Here is a 27,978-nt window from a genome sequence, read left to right on the forward strand (position 1 = left end):
CTGCACCGACGCTAATGCCAGTCAAATTGTCATTGTTGAGAGGTATTGCAAATAAAACGGTATATTATCACAAATAAATTATTTATTTTATTTATTTAAAAGTGTATATCTTTGTGTTGTAAAAGCTGTATAATTTCTCGACTTTTAGCTGCATCATCCCCCTACGTCATATACGATTAACACAAAAAAAGAGAGAAAGAAATGATTTGCTCAACTGCATTGTGGGCATTGTAGTTTCCGGGCAATACACTCCAGTGAAATACCAAACCCTTGAACGACAATACCCACAATCCACTGCGCCGATAAACCCGGCCACGGGTGCGGCGTTTTGACAGCGCCAGACAGTCAGCTTCTCTGACCCGCTCGGTAGACGCTGCGACACAACGTCAGCCTCGTTCCTTTGTTCACTTTCACACCGCTTACCGGTCGTCTCAGACCGCTTCAAACCATGTCCGACGGAGGGGGGACGGAGGAGAATTCCGGTACCATGGAGGTGTCGGCCGTCCAGACGGTCGCGGACACATCGGTCCTGCAGAAGCACATGAGGAAATTGGTACCGCTGCTCCTGGAAGATGGCGGCGAGGCCCCGGCCTCTCTGGAAACCGCCCTGGAGGAGAAGAGCGCCGTGGAGCAGATGAGGAAATTTCTGGCCGATCCCCAAGTTCACACCATCCTGGTCGAGAGAAGTACACTCAAAGGTAAACGTCACTTTTAGCTAGCTGGTTTGACTGACACGACTATTCTTTCAATGCTAAGTTGACGTTACATTAATACAAACTCAATGAGTCAGTAGCAGTTAAATTTGTCTCCAACGAAACGTATATTTATTAACCCAATGTTAGCTATAGTGCATGAGTGACATTGTTAAAGTGTAAAGCAACCACCCAGCACTGTGTGGGGAAGACAACACCCAGCCAGTGACAACACAACACACTCCAATGAAGAAGCTCACTATTAGCCATTATGTTAGGGTGTCGTACTGGTTAAGCTGCACTTAATGCATATATTTCGCTGATGCAGAGTGTAGCTTTGCTGTTGTATTTGTGTTGAAAATGCAGCACATTTAAATGATAGCTCTTTGTTGACAAGCGACTGTGACGCAGAGCTAATATTACAAGATTAAAAAAAAGAACAACCCCCCAAAACCATCGAAGATCCAAACACAATGAATCCTCTGTAATGACTGCAAGTCATGTTGTGCGCACTTTCTTGGGGTTTTATCATGTGAACCAGCTTGCGTCAATGAACACAGTATCTTCAGTTCCCTCCAGACAAATGAATACTGAGCTTTAGTTTGCCCTTCCTTGTGTTTTTATGAGTGCTGAACCTTGATTCCTGGATTCTGCACATGAGCAGCCACTGAGTCTGACCCTGTAGGGTTTTGGATCCCAAGTCAGAGTCACTTCCCCAACCCATCCATTTTTTGGCACTGAGAATACTGACTCTGCAATGCAGTTTCTTTTCCTACAAACCCTGACCTCACTTGTGAAGAAGGGTGGGGACAAAATGAATGGGCGTCAGATTGTCAGTCTACTGTAACATGGCTCATTATACTCTGACAAACATCTGACTAGAATCCAAATTATTATAATTCTTTTTATCATTATTAGCAGAGCAATTTTGTTGGCCTTTTGCAACCAGTCATTGCTTCTTGATGCATGATCATTTTTATTCACATATCTTAACTTGATCTCGGTGTGAAAAAAATGCTGTTACAAACACTCAATGATCATTAAAAAATGTCTGTTTACTTGCTCATATAAGACTATAAGAGATTTTGTTTCTTCTTGACACAGAGGATGTTGGAGACGAAGGAGAGGAGGAGAAAGAATGCATCACCTATAACATCAGCACCGACATCCACTATGGCATGAAGTCCAACAGGTAAGCGATGCATCTAATACACTGAGCTAGGGCTGAACAATCTGAGGAAATATGTAACGTGCTGTAACATGTAACATTGTTGAATATCGCAAATTGAAATTAACAGAAAAGGCACTCATTAAAAACATTCATAGTTACATTTTCCACTCATACTTACTTTCAAGTAACAAAAAAAAATCTCCCCTTTTCATTATACCTGTACTGTTTTAATTTAATAGATTTATTCCATAGCATTCAGCTTCCTCTTGAGTTCTGTTAATTTTCAGCTTGCCCCTTTCTGCACTACAGCTTGGCGTTCATCAAGAGGACGGTCGTCATTGATGCAGACAAGCCCATTTCGACCCAAGTTCGAGTTCTGACCTTGAGTGAGGATTCTCCCTACGAGACACTCCACTCTTTCATCAGCAATGCTGTCGCTCCTTTCTTCAAGTCCTACATCCGGGAGTCTGGCAAGGCAGACAGGTAATCCTTACATTTTGATAAAAAACCTTTTTATCTATTAAACAGAATCATGAACTCCGCATAGAGGAATATTGTAAGATTGATTCACTAACATCATCTATCCTACCTGCTCTAGAGATGGGGATAAGATGGCTCCCTCAGTGGAGAAAAAGATTGCCGAGCTGGAGATGGGCCTTCTCCACCTGCAGCAGAACATTGAGATTCCTGAGATCAGCCTGCTGATCCACCCCATCATCACGAACATCGCCAAGCAGTTCTATGAGCGCGGGGAGAAGCCCAAGGTCACCGACTTTGGCGACAAAGTGGAGGACCCAACCTTCCTTAACCAGCTGCAATCTGGAGTCAACCGCTGGATCAGAGAGATCCAAAAGGTAAGAGTCTTTCCTATAATCCTGTTTATATTTATATATAAAAAGAAAATTGTCTTCAACTCGGTTTATTTGTCTCCTTCAAACATCCTTTTATCAGGTGACAAAGCTCGATCGTGACCCAGCTTCAGGAACAGCCTTGCAAGAGATCAGTTTCTGGCTGAATCTGGAGCGAGCACTCAACAGGATCCAGGAGAAGAGGGAGAGCCCCGAGGTTCTGCTCACACTGGACATCCTCAAACACGGCAAACGTTTCCATGCTACTGTCAGCTTTGACACCGACACTGGTGAGCGACAACCAGTCGAGACGTTTTTTTCATGAGTGGTAGTATTTTTAATACAGCATGATTCATTGTTGATCCTTTCTCTGTTTCTTGCAGGTCTGAAACAGGCTGTGGAAACGGTCAATGACTACAATCCTCTGATGAAGGACTTCCCTCTCAATGACCTGCTCTCTGCTTCGGAGCTTGATAAGATCCGTCAGGCCCTGATGGCCATATTCACTCACTTGAAAAAGATCAGGAACACCAAGTACCCTATCCAGAGAGCACTGCGTCTCGTAGAGGCCATCTCCAGGGACTTGAGCTCCCAGCTCCTCAAGGTGTTGGGCACCAGGAAGCTCATGCATGTCGCCTACGAGGAATTCGAAAAGGTAGGTGTGGTCTGTTTTGTAGCATTATCTAAAAGCTACTGAAATTATTCTATGTTTTCCTAAATGTTCTTTAAATTTCTGCATGCAGGTGATGGTGGCATGCTTCGAGGTGTTCCAGACCTGGGAGGATGAGTATGAGAAACTGCAGGTGCTTTTGAGGGACATTGTGAAGAGAAAGAGAGAGGAGAACCTGAAGATGGTGTGGCGTTTGAGCCCGGCTCACAGGAAGCTCCAATCACGCCTGGACCACATGAGACGTTTCAGAAGGCAGCACGAGCAGTTAAGGGCTGTCATCGTCCGTGTGCTGAGGCCTCAGGTAGAGTACTGTCAGCATATCCTGACAAGATGAGAATAATATTTGGTTTTGTTCATAATTGATTTGAAATCATTTTTAAACTTTCTATCCCCAGGTTTCTGCTGTGCCACAACATGCCCCTGGAGAGACAGTTGAGCCTCAAGATATGAAGGTAGCTGGAGTTCTCTTTGATGCCGCTGACGCCAATGCTATCGAGGAGGTCAATCTAGCATATGAGAACGTCAAGGAGGTTGATGGTCTGGATGTGTCCAAGGAAGGCATGGAAGCCTGGGAAGCTGCCATGAAACGCTATGACGAACGCATCGACCGCGTCGAGACCCGTATCACCGCCCGACTGCGTGATCAGCTGGGAACGGCCAAGAACGCCAACGAGATGTTCCGCATCTTCTCTCGCTTCAATGCTCTCTTTGTGCGTCCCCACATTCGTGGTGCCATCCGGGAGTACCAGACCCAGCTCATCCAGCGTGTGAAAGATGACATCGAGTCCCTGCATGACAAGTTCAAAGTGCAGTACCCTCAGAGCCAGGCCTGTAAGATGAGCCATGTCCGAGACCTGCCACCTGTGTCTGGCTCCATCATCTGGGCCAAACAGATCGACCGTCAGCTGACTGCGTATATGAAGAGAGTGGAGGACGTCCTGGGAAAAGGCTGGGAGAACCATGTGGAGGGACTCAAGCTGAAGCAGGATGGCGATAGCTTCAGGGCTAAACTCAATACTCAAGAGATATTTGATGACTGGGCTCGCAAGGTATGAAGCTGATCATAGAAGATAGTGAAGCATTTTCTCAAATATTTATAAAAATATTTAGATTTTGTGTCATGCAGTGTACTGTTTTATAAACTTTTCTTCTGTTTTTAAATATTTTTTACTACTTTTTTTTGTAAATCAGGTGCAGCAGCGCAACCTCGGTGTGTCTGGCCGCATCTTCACAATTGAGAGCACTCGTGCCCGTGGACGTACCGGAAACATGCTCAAGCTTAAAGTCAACTTCCTCCCTGAGATCATCACTTTATCCAAAGAGGTCCGCAACCTCAAGTGGCTAAGCTTCCGTGTTCCTTTGGCCATCGTCAACAAAGCCCATCAAGCTAACCAGCTGTACCCATTTGCCATCTCTTTGATCGAGAGTGTGCGCACCTACGAGCGCACTTGTGAGAAGGTGGAGGAGAGGTTCTCCATCTCTCTGCTGGTGGCTGGGCTTAAGAAAGAGGTTCAGGCACTCGTTACTGAAGGCATCACTCTGGTCTGGGAGTCATACAAGCTGGATCCATATGTTCAGAGGCTGGCTGAGACAGTCTTCAACTTCCAGGAGAAGGTCAGTATGTCACTAAAAATGGTTACATACATAAGTACAGATCCTCTTGTGTCAATAGATGTTTATTTACTGTTATGTTTTGTTTTCAGGTGGATGACCTCTTACTGATTGAGGAGAAAATTGATCTTGAGGTCCGCTCTTTAGAGACTTGCATGTTCGAGAACAAGACCTTCTCTGACATCCTCAACCGAGTCCAGAAAGCTGTGGACGACCTCAATCTCCACTCCTATTCAAACCTGCCTATCTGGGTCAACAAGCTTGACATTGAGGTTGGCACTACAAGGATTATTTGTCTTGTTCAGTTGGCTCGTGACTGTTTCTTTTTAAGGTTGTTCTGAATGGTTTTCAAACATAATTTATTTTTGTTTTTGTTCTCCATAGATTGAACGTATTCTGGGAGTGCGTCTGCAGGCTGGTCTTAAGGCCTGGACCCAGGTGCTCCGTGGACAGATTGAGGACAAAGCCGATGTGGACATGGACACAGAAGCTCCACAAGTGAGCCACAAACCAGGAGGGGAGCCCAAGATCAAGGTAGCCATTGTGACTCTAATGACTCTGTGTTGCTTATGCCATGTTTTGTTTTAATGTATTTCTTAAAAAAATCTTGGGAAACCTTCCTGGACACACCTCGCTGTCTATTAAAACAATCACCCTTTATTTTATTTTCCCAGAATGTTGTCCACGAGCTGAGGATTACTAACCAGGTGATCTACCTGAACCCACCGATTGAAGACTGTCGCTACAAGCTCTACCAGGAGATGTTTGCCTGGAAGATGGTCATCCTTTCTCTTCCAAGGATTCAGAGCCAGAGATACCAGGTAGAGATGTTGGATAGGTTTGAGTAGTAGAGCTGTGATTCCCACTGCAAAAAGCATTGTTGTCCTGATAACAAAGCATTCCTGAATGTCCGTGGTATTTAACATCATGGAACAAAGTATCTACTAAATAGATTTGAGTTCTATTTCATTTCCGTTCTAATATGATATAGCCATGGAGACATATGAATGTTGTCTTATTTCACTTGTGCTGTCCTTCCTCACCAGGTTGGAGTCCACTACGAGCTGTCAGAGGAGGAGAAGTTTTACAGAAATGCTCTGACCAGGATGCCAGATGGCCCCGCAGGCTTAGAGGAGGCCTACAATGCAGTCGAAGACATTGTTAATGAGGTGGAGCAGTATGTCAAGGTAAGAGTCATCTCAGACCTTAGGTTTACTCCAGATAGTTACGTTGTTTTGTGAACAGCTGTAAAGAAATGAAATATCCATCTTTTCACCCCCATTCAGGTGTGGCTGCAGTACCAGTGCTTGTGGGACATGCAAGCAGAGAACATCTACAACCGTCTGGGTGAAGACCTCACCAAGTGGCAGGCCTTGCTGGTCCAGATTCGCAAAGCACGTGGAACCTTTGACAATGCAGAGACACGGAAAGAGTTTGGACCTGTGGTCATAGACTATGGCAAGGTAATAATGATTGAGAATTAGAGTATTTGTCATTTTACGCTGTAAAATCGAATAAAATCAAATCATAAATATAAAAACCTCCTCTGCCACAACATCCTTTGTGCTCATATTTTAGGATTCTTAACATAACACAAGCGACCAAGAGTAGCTTGTGTTATGTTAAGAATCCTAAAATATGCACTCTGTAGTTCTTCCTCATCCACATGATACTGGGATATGGAAGAACAGATCTTGCATTACAATTACATTTTATTATGCAGTGTTATGAGTATCCTTCTGGGTGTCTATGGGCTTTTTTAAATGTTTGTATTTGTCCTCCCACACCAGGTCCAGTCCAAGGTGAACTTGAAGTATGATTCCTGGCACAAAGAAGTGCTCAGCAAGTTTGGTCAGATGCTCGGCCAGAACATGCAGGACTTCCATTCTCAGATCTCCAAGGTAATGCATAATATGTATATACAATTAATTTTGACCAGTTTAGTAACCTAGTTTTCCTAGAGACACTGATCAGAAGATTATTCTATGAACTAGATTTTTTTACTCATCACCTTTCTTTTAATGTTTCCCGAATAGTCCCGTCAAGAACTGGAGCAACATTCTGTTGACACGGCGAGCACCTCGGATGCTGTCAACTTCATAACATATGTCCAGACCCTGAAGCGCAAGATCAAACAGTTTGAGAAAAATGTTGACGTAAGTATCCAAAACATTTCAGTGTTCTTTCATAAATTATTATCACTTTATACTTTAAGAAAAACTATTTTGGGTTCTAATCAGATTCTCCCTCATTTTTCTCCTAGTTGTTCCGTAACGGACAGCGTTTGCTGGAGAAGCAGAGATTCCAGTTCCCTCCATCTTGGCTCTACATTGACAACATTGAGGGTGAATGGGGAGCCTTCAGTGACATAATGAAGCGCAAGGACACTGCTATCCAGCAGCAGGTGGCCAACCTGCAGCTGAAGATCGTCCAGGAGGACAAAGCTGTGGAAAACCGCACCACTGACTTGCTCAATGAATGGGAGAAGACCAAACCAGTTGCTGTAAGAGAAATGGAATCATCCTTAAATTTTGAATACGATATACAGTACAGTCATCCTTTCTGTGCAAACCTCAGCAGTGAAGCCTTTAATGTTGTGATTTAAATAACTTGATGTGTTTCACCAGGGTAACCTGCGTCCAGAGGAGGCTCTTCAGTCTCTCACGATCTACGAGGGTAACTTCGGCCGTCTGAAGGTTGAGAGGGAGAAGTGTGCCCGAGCCAAAGAAGCCTTGGAGCTCACCGACACTGGCCTGCTCAGTGGCAGTGAAGAAAGGGTCCAGGTAATGCCAGAAACCGCTCACATAAAATGATTTTAAACAAACAGGTAGCCTAATCGTTAATCATGACTCATTTCTGTCTTTGTGGTGACTTGTAGGTGGCACTAGAGGAGCTGCATGACCTGAAGGAAGTTTGGTCTGAGCTGTCAAAGGTCTGGGAGCAGATCGACCAGATGAAAGAGCAGCCGTGGCCATCTGTACAGCCTCGCAAGGTAACAAATCCACAATCTTTCACATAACTTAATCTCTACTGTTTGTGAAATCCTTGGAATACAACTATTCTTTTGTTGGTGTTCTGTGTTTATAGCTTCGTCAGAGTCTGGATGGTCTTCTGAACCAGCTGAAGAACTTCCAAGCAAGACTGAGGCAGTATGCTTCCTACGAGTTTGTCCAGAGGCTGCTTAAAGGATACCTGAAGGTCAGGCAGCTTTTCCTACTAAGTACACATACATTTTGACTCGCAAGAAAACTTGGGATGACTAATTTAAATGTCTACTGATTCCTTTCTCTCACCAGGTTAACATGTTGGTGATTGAGCTGAAATCCGAGGCTCTGAAGGACCGCCACTGGAAGCAGCTGATGAAGCGTTTGCATGTGAACTGGGTCCCGTCAGAGCTGACACTCGGACAAGTCTGGGATGTGGATCTGCAGAAGAATGAAATGGTGGTGAAGGACGTTCTCCTGGTCGCCCAGGGAGAGATGGCTTTGGAGGAGTTCCTCAAACAGGTGAAGATTGAGGGCCCTGAAAAGATGTTGCAGTGTTGTTGTAATGCTCAGGGCATGGTTCGAAATGACTCTGGTTTTAGACCTATTAATAATAAATCTGTGGTTTTTGCTCCTCAGATCCGTGAAGTGTGGAACTCCTATGAGCTCGACCTGGTAAACTACCAGAACAAGTGTCGGCTTATTAGAGGCTGGGACGACCTCTTCAACAAGGTCAAAGAACACATTAACAGCGTGTCTGCCATGAAGTTGTCTCCATACTACAAGGTAAATAGAATTACTTTACTTACTACTACATAAAGAGTGTTTTTGAACATTTTACAAATCTTTGTAACGCCATGCTCTTCCTTTTTTATCCTCCCAGGTGTTTGAGGAAGATGCGCTGAGCTGGGAGGACAAGCTGAATCGCATCATGGCACTCTTTGACGTTTGGATTGACGTTCAGCGTCGCTGGGTCTATCTGGAAGGCATCTTCACCGGCAGTGCTGATATCAAACATCTGCTGCCTGTAGAAACCCAAAGATTCCAGAGGTACATGACAAACTACCAGAATTTATTTGTGCATTTCATTATTTTTCTATGACCATTTATTAACATGTCTTCTGTTTAATCCACAGCATCAGCACAGAGTTCTTGGCACTGATGAAGAAGGTGTCCAAGTCTCCTTTAGTGATGGATGTGCTGAACATACAGGGAGTGCAGAGGTCACTGGAGCGACTGGCTGACCTTCTTGGAAAAATCCAGAAAGCCCTCGGAGAGTACCTGGAGAGAGAGAGATCCTCATTCCCCAGGTAAGACAATGATTGGGGATTGATGTCAATGTTCATATAAAACAACTTACATGTTCATGGTAATGTTGAATATTTGGAATCCCTTTTACTGATTAATAAATCAATTGTCTTATTGTATCCTTTACTGATCCATCACACTCTCTTTGTTTCCAGGTTCTACTTTGTGGGAGATGAGGACCTGCTTGAAATCATCGGCAACAGCAAGAATGTGGCCAAACTGCAGAAGCACTTCAAGAAGATGTTCGCCGGCGTCTCCAGCATCCTGCTCAACGAAGACAACACCGTGGTGCTCGGAATCTCCTCACGTGAGGGTGAGGAGATTGTCTACAAGACGCCAGTTTCCATCACGGACCACCCCAAGATCAACGAATGGCTGACGCTGGTGGAGAAGGAGATGAGGGTGACTCTGGCCAAGCTGTTAGCGGAGTCTGTCACAGAAGTCACATCCTTCAACAAGGGCTCAGCCGTCGACCTGTCCCAGTATATCAACTGGATTGATAGGTACCAGGTTGGTATTGAGAGCCTTTGTTCTACACCCAATTAGTCATTCAACATAATGGAAATCAGGCAAGACGTTAATGTAATTTCATCCGTTTTCTCTCTTCACAGGCCCAGCTGGTGGTCCTGTCCACTCAGATCGCCTGGTCTGAGAACATTGAGTATGCCTTGACGACCATCTCTGGTGGTGGGGACGTTGGACTCATGCAGGGAGTGCTGTCAAATGTGCAGGCCACCCTCAACGTGTTGGCTGACACTGTACTTATGGAGCAGCCTCCGCTCCGCAGGAGGAAACTGGAGCACCTGGTGAGAGGGAGTTTTCAGTACATTTTGTAAAGAACGTTCTCCAATGAAAAGTGTGTCTGATAGCCCTCTTCTGCTCCATCTTAGATCACCGAGCTGGTGCACCAACGTGACGTGACCAGGACTCTGATCAAGAACAAGATCGACAACCCCAAGTCCTTCGAGTGGCTCAGCCAAATGCGATTCTATTTTGACCCCAAGCAGACCGATGTCCTGCAACAGCTTTCTATTCAGATGGCCAACGCCAAGTTCAACTACGGCTTTGAGTACTTGGGTGTTCAAGACAAGCTCGTCCAGACCCCACTGACAGACCGCTGCTATCTCACCATGACCCAGGCTCTGGAGGCTCGTCTTGGAGGGTCACCATTTGGTAAGGAAGTTTTTTTTTTTTTTATTATTATTTTTATAAGACATGTGTGTGCGAGTGTGAGAGGGAATAGCTTCACTGAGTTTGTCCTCCATCTAGGTCCTGCTGGCACAGGGAAGACTGAGTCAGTGAAAGCTCTTGGTCACCAGCTGGGTCGTTTTGTCCTGGTCTTTAACTGTGATGAGACATTTGACTTCCAGGTACATAACTGTACACAGATTCTTTGTTCTTTGGCTATTTAATAGACAAGACAACAACAACATACCATCATCAGATCAGAAAATGCTTACACGTCATTTGATCATTTGCCTTTTTTATGGGATTTAGCTATTTCTTCTATTGTCCATTTAACTTGTTGACCTTTTTTTTTTCTTCCTCTTTTTTTTAGGCCATGGGTCGTATCTTTGTGGGTCTGTGCCAGGTGGGAGCATGGGGCTGCTTCGACGAGTTCAATCGTCTGGAGGAGAGAATGCTCTCTGCCGTCTCCCAGCAGGTCCAGTACATCCAGGTGGCCTTGAGGGAGCACAGCAACCCCAACAGAGACAGGAGTATGTATAACATTAAACACATTATACATTATGAACTCTGGTGACGTGATATAAAAGAAGACGGTCCTTTAATGACAATATCCACATTAAGCTTAGTACTTATGGGCACCAATTGCCAAAGGGATGACAGTTGAACAAAATGGCTTTCAAACAGAATTCAGATGAGAGACCATTTTTTTTTTAAACCCGAGAACTGCATTGTAAATAAGTCATGTCCCCACCTCAGGTGTGCCAGTCACCACAGAGCTCCTGAACAAGCAGGTAAAGGTGAGTGCAGAGATGGCCATCTTCATCACCATGAACCCTGGCTACGCTGGACGCTCCAACCTGCCTGACAATCTGAAGAAGCTGTTCCGCAGTTTGGCCATGACCAAACCCGACCGCCAGCTCATCGCACAGGTCATGCTCTACTCTCAAGGTTTCCGCACAGCTGAGATCCTCGCCAAGAAGATTGTGCCCTTCTTCAAGTACGTATTGTTTAAAGAAAATGTACAATATTTTTAAGAGAATTTCAAGAGGTCTTTCCTCTGAATGTATCCCATGCCTCTATTTCAGGCTTTGTGATGAGCAGCTGTCATCCCAGAGTCACTATGATTTTGGCCTCCGAGCTCTCAAGAGTGTGCTGATTAGTGCCGGCAATGTCAAGCGTGAGCGCATCCAGAGGATCAAAAGGGAGAAACTAGAGCGTGGAGAGGTCGTTGATGAGAATGACATCGCTGAGAACCTTCCCGAACAGGAGGTAAAGAAAAGTATACATAGTAGAACATGAAGTGATGTTTCTGTATGTTTTTCTTATTTAATGTCGAGGTTATTTCACTCGGTCTGTCTTGCTACTGTAGATCCTGATCCAGAGTGTGTGCGAGACCATGGTTCCCAAGCTGGTGGCGGAGGACATCCCTCTTCTGTTCAGCCTGCTGTCAGACGTCTTCCCTGGAGTCGCATACGTGCGTGGCGAGATGAATGCTCTGAGGGAGGAGCTGAAGAAAGTCTGCGCGGAGATGTACCTCACCTATGGAGACGGTGATGATGTGGGCAGCATGTGGGTGGAGAAGGTATGTAGCTAAATGGAGTCAACATATATTTTATCGATAGTGAGTTATACAGCCTATGGCAGCCTATTGAAGATGTATCAAGATCAGCACATACGCTGGCTGATATATGCAGATATAAAACATTGATCATTAAAGAATTCTTCAGGCTGACATTATTGAAACATAGCACCCAATACTGGTAATGACGGCAACTAGGTAGGGGACTGCCAGTTGTTTGAATGTGTCTCTCAAACACTCAGTAAAACAAAAATTTCCACCATTACATCTATTTGTAATATAATATATACATATGAATATCTGCTGATATATTGAAAGCAGAATTTTTTTAGTCCATAATATTGGAATCGGCCCCAAAAAATCCCATATGTGTTGGTTTTTCTATATTTTTAGTTTGCGTAGAAAGTAGTTACTCTGAACCTTTTACCATTCATCCTCTTCCAGGTTCTTCAGTTGTTCCAGATCACACAGATCAACCACGGTTTGATGATGGTGGGACCTTCCGGTAGTGGAAAGTCCATGGCATGGAGGGTGCTGCTCAAGGCCCTGGAGAGGCTGGAGGGTATTGAGGGTGTAGCCCATATCATTGACCCTAAGGCCATCAGCAAGGACCACCTGTATGGAACCCTGGACCCCAACACCCGTGAATGGACTGATGGCTTGTTTACACACATCCTCAGAAAGTGAGTTCTGTGACACGTTTCATTGTTAAGCGTATAAATCCACTCAGTTCATCTTTATCTTGCTCATTAGAACTTGATACAAATCAACGGGTGTTTCCTTCAATTTCAGAATCATTGACAATGTTAGAGGTGAACTGCAAAAGCGTCAGTGGATTATCTTCGATGGTGATGTTGATCCTGAGTGGGTGGAAAATCTCAACTCCGTCCTGGATGACAACAAGCTGCTCACCCTGCCCAATGGAGAGCGTCTCAGCTTGCCACCAAATGTAAGAGCACAGCACATCAAACACGGATGTCTGTTTTAGGCTCATTGTTGTCCAAGCTGGTGAAAATGTGCTGCACTGACCTGTAATTATCCCCCCTCTCTCCAGGTGCGTGTGATGTTTGAAGTGCAGAACCTGAAATACGCCACCCTGGCCACCGTGTCTCGCTGTGGTATGGTCTGGTTCAGTGAGGATGTCCTCAGCACCGACATGATCTTCAACAACTTCCTGGCTCGAATTCGCAGCATCCCATTGGACGAGGGAGAGGATGAAGCTCAGCGCCAGAGGAAGGGCATAGAAGACGAGGAGGAGACCGCATCACCAATGTTGCAGGTAAAAACAGTTTTGAAAAACAACGAAATAAGCAAAAGAAATTGTCAGCTCTTCATTCAAGAAGATTAAATATGACATTAATTACTGATGTCCTGTTCTATGTTCTACTCTAGATTCAGCGTGATGTTGCAGCTGTCCTGCAGCCTTACTTCACCTCCACAGGCCTGGTGATCAAGGCCTTGGAGCATGCCTCCAAGATGGAGCACATCATGGACTTCACCCGCCTACGCTGCTTGGGTTCCCTGTTCTCAATGATGCACCAGGCCTGCCGTAATGTGGCGCTCTACAACAACAACCATCCCGACTTTCCCATGCCCATTGATCAGTTGGAGAGATACATGCAGGTAATGATCTGCTCTTCAGCCAACTGAAAGAAGCAAACATGTGTTATTGTTGTTATATCAACTTCATCACTGCAAAAAATAAATGCATTTCCTTCAAGCTGATACATTTTGTTGCTTTTTCTCTACAGAGGTATCTGATCTATGCTGTGCTGTGGTCCTTCTCTGGTGACGGACGACTGAAGATGAGGGCTGAGCTCGGAGAATACATCCGTCGCATCACTACCGTACCCCTCCCCTCTGCTCCCAATGTCCCCATCATTGACTATGAGGTACAGCCTCTCGGTGTTAAAACAAATACGGATTGTTCTCATGACTTAAGAAAATGTTTAATTTTCCATATCTGAAAGCAAACCAAACTGTCTCGTCATTTCAAGACTGTGCATTGCATTGTTTTCTTTGCATTGTGCAGGTGTGCATCTCTGGTGAATGGCAGTCCTGGCAGGGCAAGGTACCCCAGATCGAGGTAGAGACCCACAAAGTGGCATCCCCCGATGTCGTGGTTCCCACCTTAGACACCGTTCGCCATGAGGCTTTGCTTTACACCTGGCTGGCAGAGCACAAACCATTAGTGCTGTGTGGACCTCCCGGCTCTGGAAAGACTATGACTCTGTTCAGCGCCCTCAGAGCCTTGCCTGATATGGAGGTGAGACGACATAAAAATGTTTTATAAATCTTTAAAAGCAGTTTAACCTTAACTTGTTTTGGATGAATTGTAATCCAAACTATTAATTATGTTACCCTGTAAACAAAATAATAAATACAATAAAAATAATAATTATGTATACTGGAGTTTAAACTGTGGAATGAATATGAATAAATTGGGTTAAAATGATGTTCTCTCTACCAGGTTGTGGGTCTGAACTTCTCCAGTGCCACCACCCCAGAGCTGCTGCTGAAGACCTTTGATCATTACTGTGAGTACCGCCGTACCCCTAACGGCGTGGTCCTCGCCCCCGTCCAGCTGGGCAAGTGGCTGGTGTTGTTCTGTGATGAGATCAATCTGCCAGACATGGACAAGTACGGCACACAGAGAGTCATCTCTTTCATCAGACAGGTATGATACATTGTTTGCATTTTGCACCTACATTAGTTTGGTATTCCTCCTTGTATGTTAAAGGCTACCACGTGGTGTTTTCTTTGCAGATGGTGGAACATGGAGGTTTCTATCGCACATCTGACCAGACCTGGGTCAAATTGGAGAGGATCCAGTTTGTTGGAGCCTGTAATCCTCCCACTGACCCTGGCAGAAAGCCTCTCACACACAGGTGCAGTACCCAGACTGAATATAACAATACTATAATTAGAATAGAATAGAATAGATCTTTATTGTCCACCGTGGTGCAAATTTGTCTTCGGCTCACAGTACATATAAAATGACTAACTGTATTACATAAAAATAAATAGTTGATAAGATGATTGTTATGGTGATCGTCATGTTGTGTGCTGTTTGTAGGTTCCTGCGCCATGTTCCTGTGGTGTATGTAGACTATCCTGGCCCAGCCTCTCTAACCCAGATTTATGGAACCTTCAACCGTGCCATGCTGCGCCTCATCCCCTCTCTACGTACCTATGCTGAGCCTCTTACTGCTGCTATGGTTGAATTCTACACCATGTCTCAGGTAAAGGAGATTAAATATCTTGGAAGAAAAAAAACTTGATAGTGTCACAGGAAACAAGATGACATGTTTTATTGATCATGTTTCAGTCCTTTCATTCACACATATTGATTTGTTTTCATATGTTATCTCAATATTTTTATCCCTTCAGGAGCGGTTCACCCAGGACACCCAACCTCACTATATCTACTCTCCCAGAGAGATGACCCGCTGGGTGAGGGGCATCTTTGAGGCTCTGCGGCCACTTGAGACTCTCCCTGTAGAGGGGCTCATCCGCATCTGGGCACATGAAGCTCTCCGTCTCTTCCAGGACAGGTAAGCGAAAGCTTCTGAGAGGCTAAAGAACAGGCTATTCTTGTCTATTCTGATGGTCTCTCAAGGGTTTCATAGTACATTTGTTAGATGCAAAGCAAGCATAAAGTATTTGTATGTTCATGTGGTCTCATTAATTTGATACCTAAGACGTATTTACAGAAGATAATGTGGCTCCTCTCAAACCTTTTTCAAGGCTGGTTGATGATGAAGAGAGAAGATGGACAGATGAAAACATTGACATGGTTGCTCTCAAACACTTCCCCAACATTGATAAGGAGAAGGGTCTCAACAGGCCTATCCTCTACAGCAACTGGCTCTCCAAGGTAAACGAGAAACGGCTTGACCATGCTCTGATATCCCTGCTTTGGCAATGATGCTGAAATGATTGAGAATTGACTTTCATTCTTCAACATCGAGAGTTCCATTTTTACTGAGTGTATTGTTTTGGATGCAGGACTACATCCCAGTGGAACAGGAGGAGCTGAGGGACTATGTGAAGGCCCGTCTGAAGGTCTTCTATGAAGAGGAGCTGGACGTCCCACTGGTGCTCTTCAATGAGGTCCTGGACCATGTCCTTAGAATTGACCGGTGAGTACCATTCTCTGAACTGACTGACTTCTCATCTGATGTCCTGCAATGTTCCGGTCTGAAATAATTGCTTTGGAGTCAAATTCAAATGCCATTTTTTGGGCAATTTGACATCCATATTTTGGATTTACTTCTAAAATGTTATTTTTTTTCTCCAGAATCTTCCGTCAGCCTCAGGGCCATCTCCTGCTGATCGGTGTGAGTGGAGCTGGAAAGACTACTCTGTCTCGCTTCGTAGCCTGGATGAACGGACTCAGTGTGTACCAGATCAAGGTTGGTACAACACATGAAGACATTTGGAGCTATATCAGTTGCCTGTTTTGTATTTATGTATTTATTTTTGTGCGTGTGTTTTCAGGTACACAGGAAATACACCGGAGAGGACTTTGATGAGGACCTGCGTACTGTACTGCGTCGGTCAGGTTGTAAGAACGAGAAGATCGCCTTCATCATGGATGAGTCCAACGTGTTGGATTCTGGTTTCCTTGAGAGAATGAACACCCTGCTGGCCAACGGAGAGGTAATTTGCTGTCATCATGGTCTGGTGCACCATAGTTCAACTCACTGGGGAAACAAGATTATAACTATCTATTTGGGTTGTGCGCACATCATTTTTGGGTTCCTACTATGTTATTGTTACCTGTTCTTCTAGGTTCCTGGACTGTTTGAGGGAGATGAGTATGCCACCCTGATGACTCAGTGTAAGGAGGGAGCCCAGAAAGAGGGCCTGATGCTCGACACACACGAGGAGCTGTACAAATGGTTCACCAGCCAGGTCATCAGGAACCTCCATGTTGTATTCACCATGAACCCTTCATCCGAGGGCCTGAAGGACAGAGCTGCCACATCTCCTGCCCTCTTCAACAGGTACACAGACAGATGCTGAACACTAAACATACATATATTTATTACAGTTCTGTATTGTTCACATTACAAGAAGCCATTTCGCAAATAACTGAAATCTTTTTTGTGTTAGGTGTGTGCTGAACTGGTTTGGAGACTGGTCCACAGAGGCCCTTTATCAAGTGGGTAAGGAGTTCACCAGCAAGATGGATCTGGAGAAACCAAACTACAAGGTCCCAGACTTCATGCCCATCGTCTATGACAAACTACCCCAGCCACCATCTCACCGCGCGGCTATTGTCAATGGCTGTGTGTTTGTACACCAGACTCTCCACCAGGTTGGGATTTGACCAAGTTTGCAAATGCTGTTTCATTGAGTGATTGTGTGGTCTACTTCATTTATTGTTATTATTTACGCAGGCTAACAACCGTCTGGCTAAACGAGGTGGTCACACGATGGCCATCACTCCTCGTCACTACCTGGACTTCATTAACCAGTATGCCAACCTCTTCAATGAGAAACGCAGTGAGTTGGAGGAGCAGCAGATGCATCTCAACGTCGGTCTCCGCAAGATCAAGGAGACAGTGGATCAGGTAAAGTCACTTCATTTAATGTGTCACATTTCTTCCACCATTTTTCACACGTCGCATTCCTCAGGACGGTGTGAGTTTTGTCTTTGCTTGGCAACCGCTTCTTGCTCTTGTCCGACTCCCTGATTGTAAGTGTGTCTCCTCCTCATCAAGGTGGAGGAGCTTCGTCGTGACCTGAGAATCAAGAGCCAAGAGTTGGAGGCAAAGAACGCTGCTGCCAATGACAAACTGAAGAAGATGGTCAAAGACCAACAGGAGGCGGAAAAGAAAAAGGTACACAGGAAGGGATTTAACGCTTAAAACACTCCAGAAGAAGAAGGAAAAATACAATAAATAATGTATTCTTTTTGAGACAAACCTAAGCCCTTTTTTAATGTTCTTTTTTTTAATGAATGTACTGTCTTGTGATTCCAGGTGATGAGCCAGGAGATCCAGGAAGCTGTGTACAAGCAGCAGGAGGGTATCAAGGAAAAACAGCTGAGTGTCAAAGAGGACTTGGACCAAGTGGAACCTGCTGTTATTGAGGCTCAGAATGGTACAGTGATATATTTACACGTTGTCTTTATAGGGCATTTGATTTGTTGTCATAGAATGAGCACAACAGTCTTGTGCTTAACAGCATTAACAGACAGGGGACTTAGTTCATGTTCATTTTATAGTCTGAACTTATGATGATATAAGACCCCTTACTGCAGCACTCTAATACAATGTTATCAAATATTATGGGCTTCTGGCTAACATGATCTTGACCTGCATCCTCCCTTCATCACTGACCCCTTCCTTGTCATAATACTTGTTCACCTGATGTTAATAGCTGTTAAGTCCATTAAGAAGCAGCACCTGGTGGAGGTGCGTTCCATGGCCAATCCACCTGCGGCCGTGAAGCTGGCCCTCGAGTCCATCTGTTTGCTCCTGGGAGAGAGCACAACTGACTGGAAGCAGATCCGTTCCATCATCATGAGAGAGAACTTCATCCCCACTATTGTTAACTTCATAGCCGACGAGATCAGGTGAAATAAGAGGGAATGTATTCTGCAACTGTTCACTAAAACTCTCTCTCTCTCCTTCTCTGCCTCTCTCTGACTTTTCAACTCCTGCGTCTGTTTTTTTTTTGCCTGATGTGCTCCCCTTCTCTTCCTCTCCTCTTTACTACTTATTTCTTTCAAACACATTCCTCCTTCCACCTAACCAGCCGTGAGTTCTATTAAGCGGCATCACCTAGTAGAAGTGCGGGCTATGACCAATCCCCCAGCTGCAGTCAAGCTGGCCCTGGAGTCTATCTGCCTTATGCTGGGCGAGGAGTTCAGTGACTGGAAAAAAATCAGACAAGTTATTATCAAGGACAATTTCATCAGCAGCATAGTCAACTTTTCCTCTGAGGAAATGAGGTACTGGTGTCAGAATGTCTGTCTAGTCTTTAATGGAAGTACAAGCTATATCAATCAGCATTTTAATCAAGTGCACGTGATCAGAATTTGATTATAGGTCTCTTATCGGTTGATTTTTTGCTGAATCAGAAAAAGAGCTGATGGTAACGAGGACCACCTCCCTTCTTCACCCCAAAAATAATTGAAATGATCCACTGCAATATTTCATTCCCTGTGATTCATGATCATTGTTACAGACGTCCACGTTGAACTATGTGACTGTAAAGTGCTCCTATATTCTAACTTCTTGAACTGTTTACACTTTATCCAGTGACTCCATCCGTGAGAAGATGAAGAAGAACTACCTCTCCAACCCAAGCTACAACTACGACCAAGTCAACAGGGCATCTCTGGCTTGTGGACCTATGGTGAAATGGGCGATTGCTCAAGTAAGCCAAGCAATATGACAATGAAAATGATAATTGGGTAAAAAAGTGTACTCCTTTTTTTAATGTAAGCCATGTTCTACCACTCCCCTAGCTGAATTATGCCGACATGCTGAAGCGTGTGGAGCCTCTGCGTAATGAGCTGCAGAAGCTTGAGGATGACGCTACAGACAGCAAGACAAAGGCAGAAGAGGTGGAGCAGATGATCAAAGACCTGGAGTCCAGCATTTCTCGCTATAAAGAGGAGTATGCCGTCCTCATCTCAGAGGCCCAGGCCATCAAGGCCGACCTGGCTGCTGTTGAGGCTAAGGTAACCGATTGTCAAACGCTCTGTATCTCTCTTAATCCTGTTTTAAACTTAAGTATCTTGCAGCATTTTAAAGTCTTGCTCTTTCCTCCCAGGTGAATCGCAGCACAGCCCTCCTGAAGAGTCTGTCAGCTGAAAGGGACCGTTGGGAGAAGACAAGTGAGACCTTCAAGAACCAGATGTCCACCATCGCTGGAGACTGTCTGCTCTCTGCAGCTTTCATCACCTATGCTGGATACTTTGAACAACAGATGAGGCAGAACCTGTTCACGACTTGGTCTCACCACCTGCAGCAGGCCAACATTCAGGTAGTTCAAGCTCTGGTGCACATGGCCATTTTTGACCATCACACCTACAAATCCTAGCCTCACGTTAACAATATCTATGTAGGAACTACTTTTTTCTTCCTAGTTTCTTGATTTAAGCCTTCAAATGTAAACCTGCAGACATCTACCTACTGGTCAGAATGCTCAAAGGATGTCATAATCATATCAGCAATAAATTAAGTTTTGAGTGATATTAAAGTGCTGTATACACATTGTGGATTATTTTTTACTATTTTGTAACATTCCTCAAGGTACACATATGCTTTGGTCTTAAAATCTTAAACGTGTATTTTTCCTCCCCCCAGTTCCGTACTGATATTGCCAGAACTGAGTATCTCTCCAACGCTGACGAGAGGCTCCGCTGGCAAGCCAACTCCCTCCCAGCGGATGACCTCTGCACTGAGAACGCCATCATGCTCAAGCGGTTCAACAGGTCAGTGTGTTTTTAAGGTTTTATTACTTAAATCCTTCTCATTCTTGAGCATTAGTTAACCTAGAGTTGATTTCACTTCCCATCTTGATCAATTCTATGCCATTCCCCTTTCTAGATACCCGCTTATCATAGATCCCTCTGGCCAAGCCACAGAGTTCATAATGAATGAGTACAAAGAACGCAAGATCACCAGAACCAGTTTCCTGGATGATGCCTTCAGGAAGAACCTGGAGAGTGCCCTGCGTTTCGGAAACCCACTGTTAGTCCAGGTATGGCTGGTTACTTCATAGTTCCAACATGTAATTGTTACTGTCCAAGCCCCACGTATTCATCAAGTATTTGTTCATTTATAGTAATTCATTTTTTTTGCCCTGAAGGATGTGGAAAGTTACGACCCCATCCTAAACCCGGTGTTGAACAGAGAGGTCCGCAGGACTGGAGGACGTGTGCTCATCACCCTGGGCGACCAGGACATTGATCTGTCACCTTCGTTCGTCATCTTCCTTTCTACACGAGACCCAACGGTGAGTTGATTCATCATTTAGGTTTATCTATGTCTATTGTCTGAAAAATGCTTTTTGTCTGAAATGGAGCATCTCCCTTGATAGAATGGTACATGGAAGTTAATCTGTCTCTGTCTCTCGTGTATGCAGGTCGAGTTTGCTCCAGACTTGTGTTCTCGTGTTACATTCGTCAACTTCACGGTGACACGCAGCAGCCTTCAGAGCCAGTGTCTCAATGAGGTGCTAAAGGCTGAGAGGCCTGATGTGGATGAGAAACGCTCCGACCTCCTCAAACTGCAGGGTGAGACAGAAAATGTGCACAACACAATGACGGGGTTATAGGGGAGGATGAACGCTGACAGGGATGCAAGATGTTTCAGACTTTGGTTACGATGGAAAAGGAGTTTAGTGAAATGATGAAGCCAATAAACCACCGTCTTCCTGTCTCGTAGGTGAGTTCCAACTCCGTCTGCGTCAGCTGGAAAAATCCCTTCTGCAGGCACTCAATGAGGTCAAAGGCCGCATCCTTGATGATGACACCATCATCACAACACTGGAGAACTTGAAGAAGGAAGCGGCTGAGGTCACCAGGAAGGTGGAGGAGACGGATATCGTCATGGCAGAGGTGGAGGCGGTGTCACAGCAGTACCTGTCTCTGTCCTCCGCCTGCAGCAGCATCTACTTCACCATGGAGTCCCTCAACCAGGTCTGGTGACCCACTCCACTGGTTTTAGTTCTTTCCACTTAAACTAAAGGCATATACACTTAGCTATCCTGCCTAATACTTGTAAACTAACCAAACAATAATTTCATTAACTTATATGTTTTTTGCTCCAGATGCACTTCCTGTACCAATACTCCCTGCACTTTTTCCTGGATACCTACCACACGGTGCTGTATGAGAACTCCAACCTCAAGAACATCAGTGATCATACACACAGACTCGATGTCATCACAAAGGACCTCTTCCAGGTTTGAACCACACATTTTGGAAACAAAGAGACTCCTTTTTCTTTGGTGCTATGATTGTAATAGTCATAATTTGCTCATGTTTGTAGGTGGTGTTCAACAGAGCAGCAAGAGGTATGCTGCACCAGGACCACATCGCTTTTGCTATGCTGCTGGCTAAGATCAGCATTAAAGGCATTCCCAGGTAAGATGCCAGTTTTACACTTATGGCAACCAGTGCTAGTATTGCATAACACAAAGTTTCTCTGGAACAACAAAAATCTAAATCATTTGCATCTCTCTTTCCAGTGAGCCCTCGTATGATGTGGAGTTCCAGCACTTCCTGCGTGGTAAGGAAATCGTTCTGACCGGTATGTCACTGCCCAAAGTGAAGGGTCTGACCACCGACCAAAGTGAGGCTATGGTCCGCCTCAGCCGCCTGCCAGAATTCAGTGACTTGGTGGAAAAGGTTGAGGCTGATGAGGTGAATATTGGCAGATACTGTCCACCTAGTTTCACTTACATTGTGACAATTAAACAGAAGCTGTATACGAACACCCTACGTTATATTTAATACAAACCTTATTGCTTTCTTTTGTTACTTCAGCAATTCTTCATGTGGCTTGAGAGCAACACTCCAGATCTGGCTGTTCCTTATCTGTGGTCAGAAGAAAAGCAGTCCAGTGAGTATATACCATTGCTTTAATTTTACAAATGATGCATGAACTAGGCTGAGCATAAATGAAATATTCATTGAATGTAAATAATAATCTGCTCTGCTCTTCCTTTTCAGCTCCCATTGGCCAGGCCGTGCACCAGCTATTGCTGATTCAGGCCTTCCGCCCCGACCGTTTGCTGGCTATGTCGCAAATCTTTGTCTCAAATGTGCTGGGTGAGACCTTCATGAACATCATCGAGCAGCCCCTGGACCTGGCTAACATTGTGGATAGCGAGGTAGTAACAAATATTTCTTCATGTTCTCTCCAGAAGCGTTTTGTTTTCTGTTGCTGACTTTCCATGTATCGGGTCTGTAGGTGAAGCCCAGCACTCCAGTGCTGATGTGTTCTGTACCAGGTTATGATGCCAGCGGCCTGGTCAGAGATCTGGCTGCTGAGGAGAACAAACAAATCACCTCCATCTCTATTGGTAAGGAAGGAATAAGCCTTTCAACTAAGATCCTAAAGTTGCAAGTTTAGTTTGATGATATTGTTGATAAATGTTTGTCTTTTAACACTGTCCACAGGTTCGGCTGAGGGCTTCAATAAGGCAGAGAGAGACATCAACACTGCTGTCAAATCTGGCAGGTGGGTGATGTCTCATTGCTTCGTGTGTACATTTGTTTTGTTGCGCCTGTATCCTGACTGTTTTTGTCCTGCAGGTGGGTGATGTTGGAGAACGTCCACCTGGCCCCCGGATGGCTGATGCAGCTGGAAAAGAAGCTCCACTCCATGCAGCCTCATACCAGCTTCAGGCTTTTCCTGACAATGGAGATCAACCCCAAGGTAAAACACTTATATTCCCACATTTCATAATCTCGCTGGTGAAGCTGTGAAATAATAATCACTTCTTGCCCCAGAGTTCCTTTTCTCTTTCACTCCTCAAAGTCTCAGTACTGTGATTTTCCCCGCCAGGTTCCAGTGAATCTGCTTCGTGCCGGTCGTATCTTTGTGTTTGAGCCCCCTCCTGGTGTCAAGGCCAACATGCTCAGAACCTTCAGCAGCATCCCTGTGGCTCGCATGTGCAAGGTGACTTAATCTGGACTTAAAAGCTAAAAAGCTGAATCATTACCTCCACATTTGATGTCTAAAAAATATTTTTGTGTTTCGTGTTTCTGCAGGCTCCCAACGAGCGTGCTCGTCTCTACTTCCTGCTGGCTTGGTTCCATGCAGTCATCCAGGAGCGTCTGCGCTATGCACCACTGGGCTGGTCCAAGAAATATGAGTTTGGAGAGTCTGACCTCCGCTCTGCCTGTGACACCGTCGACACCTGGCTGGATGACACCGCTAAGGTTGGAGATTATTTCAAAACTCATATACAGGGTTATACTTGTATTAACAACACATACATTCATACAGTTTAAACAGTAAATTAATCAGATAAAGTACTTAAATATTAGTTTTAGCAGTGTGTTAAAAATATGAATTGACGCACTTTGCCACAAACACAGGGTCGTCAAAACATTGCACCTGACAAGATCCCCTGGGCAGCTCTGAAAACCCTGATGGCCCAGTCCATCTATGGCGGCCGCATCGATAATGAGTTTGACCAGCGTCTGCTCAACACTTTCCTGGATCGCATCTTCACCAAGGGGAGCTTTGACAGCGAGTTCAAGCTGGCTCTCAAGGTTGACGGGCACAAGGACATCAAGATGCCCGATGGCATTCGGTCAGTAGTGGCTTTTCTTAAGATTACATATGTTTATTGATATAGAAAGGATGTTTTCCAGACCACCTCAACCAGTTAAAAAATAATTTATGATTTTTTGCAGGCGTGAGGAGTTCATGCACTGGGTAGAGATGCTTCCCGACACTCAGACTCCATCTTGGCTCGGGTTGCCAAGCAATGCTGAGAAGGTGTTGCTCACCACGCAGGGTACGCCACAGCCGGTCCTCTTCATCATCTGTACTCTGTTGTTCTGTCACAGTAATTGGACCACAACGATGATTCTTCTTCCTCAGTCCATCTGTTCCCATTCCATGTTTTCGAAGGGTGCATCATTAACCATCTCTCCATTCCAGTGTCTCTACTTTTATTTTGACAGGGTGTCTCAGTGCAATGAGCAGTCAAGACCTTATATTTTTCCGTCTGCTTTGGGCAGAATACTGTGTGTATGGTGGTAAAGAATATGTTGAGGGTGCTCTCTTTCCTATTCGCTCATCTTCTCATGGCTTCATTTCACCTATTAGTTTTCTCCAGTATAGTAATCCAGTATAGCTGCGTAGTTGTAGCCTAGCTGTAGTCATAGCCATCATCCTTAGAAAGGTGCTCTGCCCAAAGGACTGGTGTGTGTGTCCTCACCCTCCAGCAGCTGTATTTCACAGCCATCATGTCGCTTTGCTGAAATGTTATCCCATCCTCACCCTCGGATTAGGGTTCATACCCTCCCTCCCTCCCTGCTTTGATTGATTTCCACACCCTCGCCAAACTTCCACAATCCCAGCTGCCAAAGCCCCTTAGACCACCTTCCACACCCCCTCATATCCCTCATCCTCACTCTTACCCCTTCCCTCTCCAAGCCTGTTACCCTACATTGGTTACATTCATTTCCTTTACAGATCCAGTCAAGAAAGCGGGTTAATTTATCCACTTGAGAACCTGTTTATTTGTTGGGAATATTGCCTGAAGCCTTGTGTGTCTTTTGTCCTATCCAATACGGTCCAATTGTGTTTGTCTGTCTGGCACAACTCCTTTTTTGTGAAAACCTACCTTTTCATTAACACTCCCTCAAGGTAAGCGGTTTGTGTTTTTTGTTCCACTATTAATTTCTTCTGCCCCTCCCTCCCACCATGGCCTTGTCTTCTACCTCCCTCCCGCTCACTCGCTCCCTCCCCCTGCCCGGCTGCGCAGGCATTGACATGATGGGTAAGATGCTGAAAATGCAGATGTTGGAGGATGAGGACGACCTTGCCTATGAGACGGAGATAAAGGAGCGCGCTTCGTCCACATCTGATGCCCAGCCGGCCTGGATGAGGACCCTCCACGCCACGGCCTGCAACTGGATGCAGCTCATGCCCCAAACGGTCAATCCACTCAAACGCACAGTGGAGAACATCAAGGTAATGGCAGAGATACAAGTAAAGGTGGTTGGCAAGCAGACCTCAGGAGACAGACCTATAATATTGTGTTCTGTACAAGAAGCTGTACAGTATCGTTGGCAATTTCTGTATGCTGATCAGTTTTCGTGTTTGTGTTGTCCGTTCTTGTGAACATTTCAGGAACACCTTAAGCAAATTTCTTCAGATTTAGCACTAACGTCCACTTTGACTTGAGGATGAACTTATTAGAATTTGGTGGTCAAAAGACTGACTTCATTTTGGCCATATCGCAAGAATTTATATAATTTCACTTAAATTGTCTAATAAGATAAAATGAAGTGATTTGGACAGACATGGGTGTAAACTGCAACATGACTGGGTGGCGAAGGCATATAATCATGAGTTTGTTATAACTTTTATGTCGACTTGGGATGCAACAAGGTAAAATTAAACAAAATAAAAGCGAAGGTTGAATTTCAGGGGATGACGTTGTTTTCTTTGCGCCCTATTTTGATTTATTGTCCTCTTTGTCAAAACACACAAACACCAGGACCCGCTGTTCCGATTCTTTGAGCGTGAGGTGAAGATGGGTGGCAAGATGCTGCAAGAGGTCCGTCAGGATCTGGCTGATGTGGTGCAAGTGTGCGAAGGCAAGAAGAAGCAGACTAACGACCTGCGCACCCTCATTAGCGACCTTGTTAAAGGTAACGTTTTATTCTTTCACTCAACTTTTTTCATGTGTTTTTAAACTTGACTTGTTTGAAGTCAGATAAAGGAATACAAGAAAATCACCCCACACTTAAAAATTCCTCGACCAACAAGACATTTTTCTCTGGTCCCAGGCATCATCCCTCGCAGCTGGTGTCGGTACACGGTTCCAGCCGCCATGACTGTGATCCAGTGGGTTGCAGACTTCAGTGATCGAATCAAACAGCTGCAGCAGATCTCCCAGGGTGCTGCCAGTGGAGGTGCAAAGGAACTGAAGGTACTGTTTTGTCAGCGGTCTGTGTTAACAACTTGTACCTAAATAGAATAATAAATCGCTTAAACGCTGATGAAGCCACTCACAGTACCTTTTTATTTTGCTTTCCTCCTCTAGAACATCCATGTGTGCCTAGGCAGCCTGTTTGTGCCAGAGGCTTACATTACCGCTACACGCCAATATGTGGCCCAGGCAAACAGCTGGTCTCTGGAAGAGCTGTGTCTGGAGGTCAACGTCACCACCGCCCAGGGTTCCGCACTGGATGCCTGCAGCTTCGGCATCAAAGGTCAGACGAGCAGGGTCACTAATATTCTGTAGCACCCTAGTCAAACACTCGGGACAACTCTTGAAACGTGAAGTTGGAAATCTGTGTTGTAATATATATTGAACATTTGAGATGTGTTGTTTCATGGGTTCTGATGTGGAATATGCTCACTGTTTTTCTCAGGTCTGAAACTGCAGGGAGCTACTTGTGCCAACAACAAGCTGTCTCTGTCCACCACCATCTCCACTGAACTGCCTCTCACTCAGCTCCGCTGGATCAAGCAAAGCAACGCTGAGAAGAGACACATGGTATGAGCAATTTTGAAAAAAATATCTATGATGCTGTTAAATTCTGTTTTTACAATGGATTTTGGCTGTCTTGTCACATATATTTATTTATTTTCTGTCCTTGCAGGTGACTCTTCCTGTGTACCTGAACTTCACCAGGTCTGAGCTCATCTTCACGGTCGACTTCGACATCGCCACCAAGGAAGATCCACATAGCTTCTATGAGCGTGGAGTTGCTGTCCTGTGCACCGAGTAGATGATACACCGGTCATTCCCATACATATTAAACCATACATATTCACTTCCTGCTTATTAACCACAATTTAAAAACGTAGTTTATAGCTTGTTGCATTCCAATATAAAACGTAGTTGTGTAGTTGAGAACATTTGTGGAGCAGTAATTAACATGTAGCCGTTCTTATTGTTGTTGGAAAGTGTCTTGGAAGGTCCAGAGAATAATGTCAGATGGTAAATGAAGAGAAGGTGAAAAATGGAAAGGAATACCTGAAAGTAAAATGTTTTTTTATGAAGGAACCTGTATGTTTTTAGATTGAATAAATCCTGTTGGAATGAAATAAACTGCATTAATGACTTAAACGTGGTCTTTCATGATAAATGAAATTGACAAATGGGGAAACGGATTGTCCTAAATACAATTTTGTTTGTTAAAGATGCCAGTTTGAGGGGAATCCCACTCTTGCCTACCATATGTTCAGTAAACTGAAAAAATGG

The 27,978-nt window shown here is 44.8% G+C and overlaps 1 protein-coding gene across 1 annotated transcript; it reads left to right on the plus strand.

Moving 5' to 3' along the window:
* Positions 1–391: 391 nt before the first annotated feature.
* Positions 392–27,843, plus strand: dync1h1 (dynein, cytoplasmic 1, heavy chain 1). The gene is made up of 78 exons (XM_084013723.1): positions 392–698; positions 1,797–1,884; positions 2,173–2,346; positions 2,462–2,717; positions 2,815–3,001; positions 3,095–3,366; positions 3,455–3,682; positions 3,777–4,430; positions 4,573–4,995; positions 5,085–5,264; positions 5,377–5,526; positions 5,667–5,813; positions 6,039–6,179; positions 6,279–6,455; positions 6,783–6,893; positions 7,029–7,148; positions 7,256–7,495; positions 7,620–7,775; positions 7,871–7,984; positions 8,080–8,190; positions 8,289–8,498; positions 8,616–8,762; positions 8,860–9,026; positions 9,113–9,286; positions 9,440–9,794; positions 9,896–10,090; positions 10,175–10,457; positions 10,554–10,654; positions 10,843–11,002; positions 11,229–11,469; positions 11,558–11,741; positions 11,842–12,054; positions 12,496–12,734; positions 12,844–13,000; positions 13,106–13,330; positions 13,444–13,674; positions 13,803–13,943; positions 14,084–14,317; positions 14,522–14,728; positions 14,818–14,939; positions 15,128–15,293; positions 15,442–15,605; positions 15,799–15,928; positions 16,060–16,193; positions 16,352–16,466; positions 16,552–16,713; positions 16,846–17,060; positions 17,170–17,374; positions 17,457–17,630; positions 17,781–17,900; positions 18,042–18,162; positions 18,442–18,637; positions 19,326–19,443; positions 19,535–19,750; positions 19,843–20,055; positions 20,379–20,506; positions 20,622–20,775; positions 20,884–21,030; positions 21,160–21,310; positions 21,462–21,715; positions 21,847–21,981; positions 22,068–22,162; positions 22,267–22,441; positions 22,565–22,640; positions 22,751–22,911; positions 22,992–23,103; positions 23,201–23,261; positions 23,336–23,459; positions 23,589–23,702; positions 23,795–23,965; positions 24,125–24,342; positions 24,446–24,549; positions 25,525–25,733; positions 26,263–26,416; positions 26,555–26,697; positions 26,812–26,980; positions 27,143–27,267; positions 27,374–27,843. The coding sequence occupies exons 1-78, from the start codon at positions 449–451 to the stop codon at positions 27,500–27,502; spliced, it is 13,923 nt and encodes a 4,640-aa protein (XP_083869849.1). The 5' UTR covers positions 392–448; the 3' UTR covers positions 27,503–27,843.
* The last annotated feature ends 135 nt before the right edge of the window (positions 27,844–27,978 follow it).

Source organism: Eutrigla gurnardus, assembly GCF_963514095.1.
Source record: "Eutrigla gurnardus genome assembly, chromosome: 7".
Taxonomy (NCBI): Eukaryota; Metazoa; Chordata; class Actinopteri; order Perciformes; family Triglidae; genus Eutrigla; species Eutrigla gurnardus.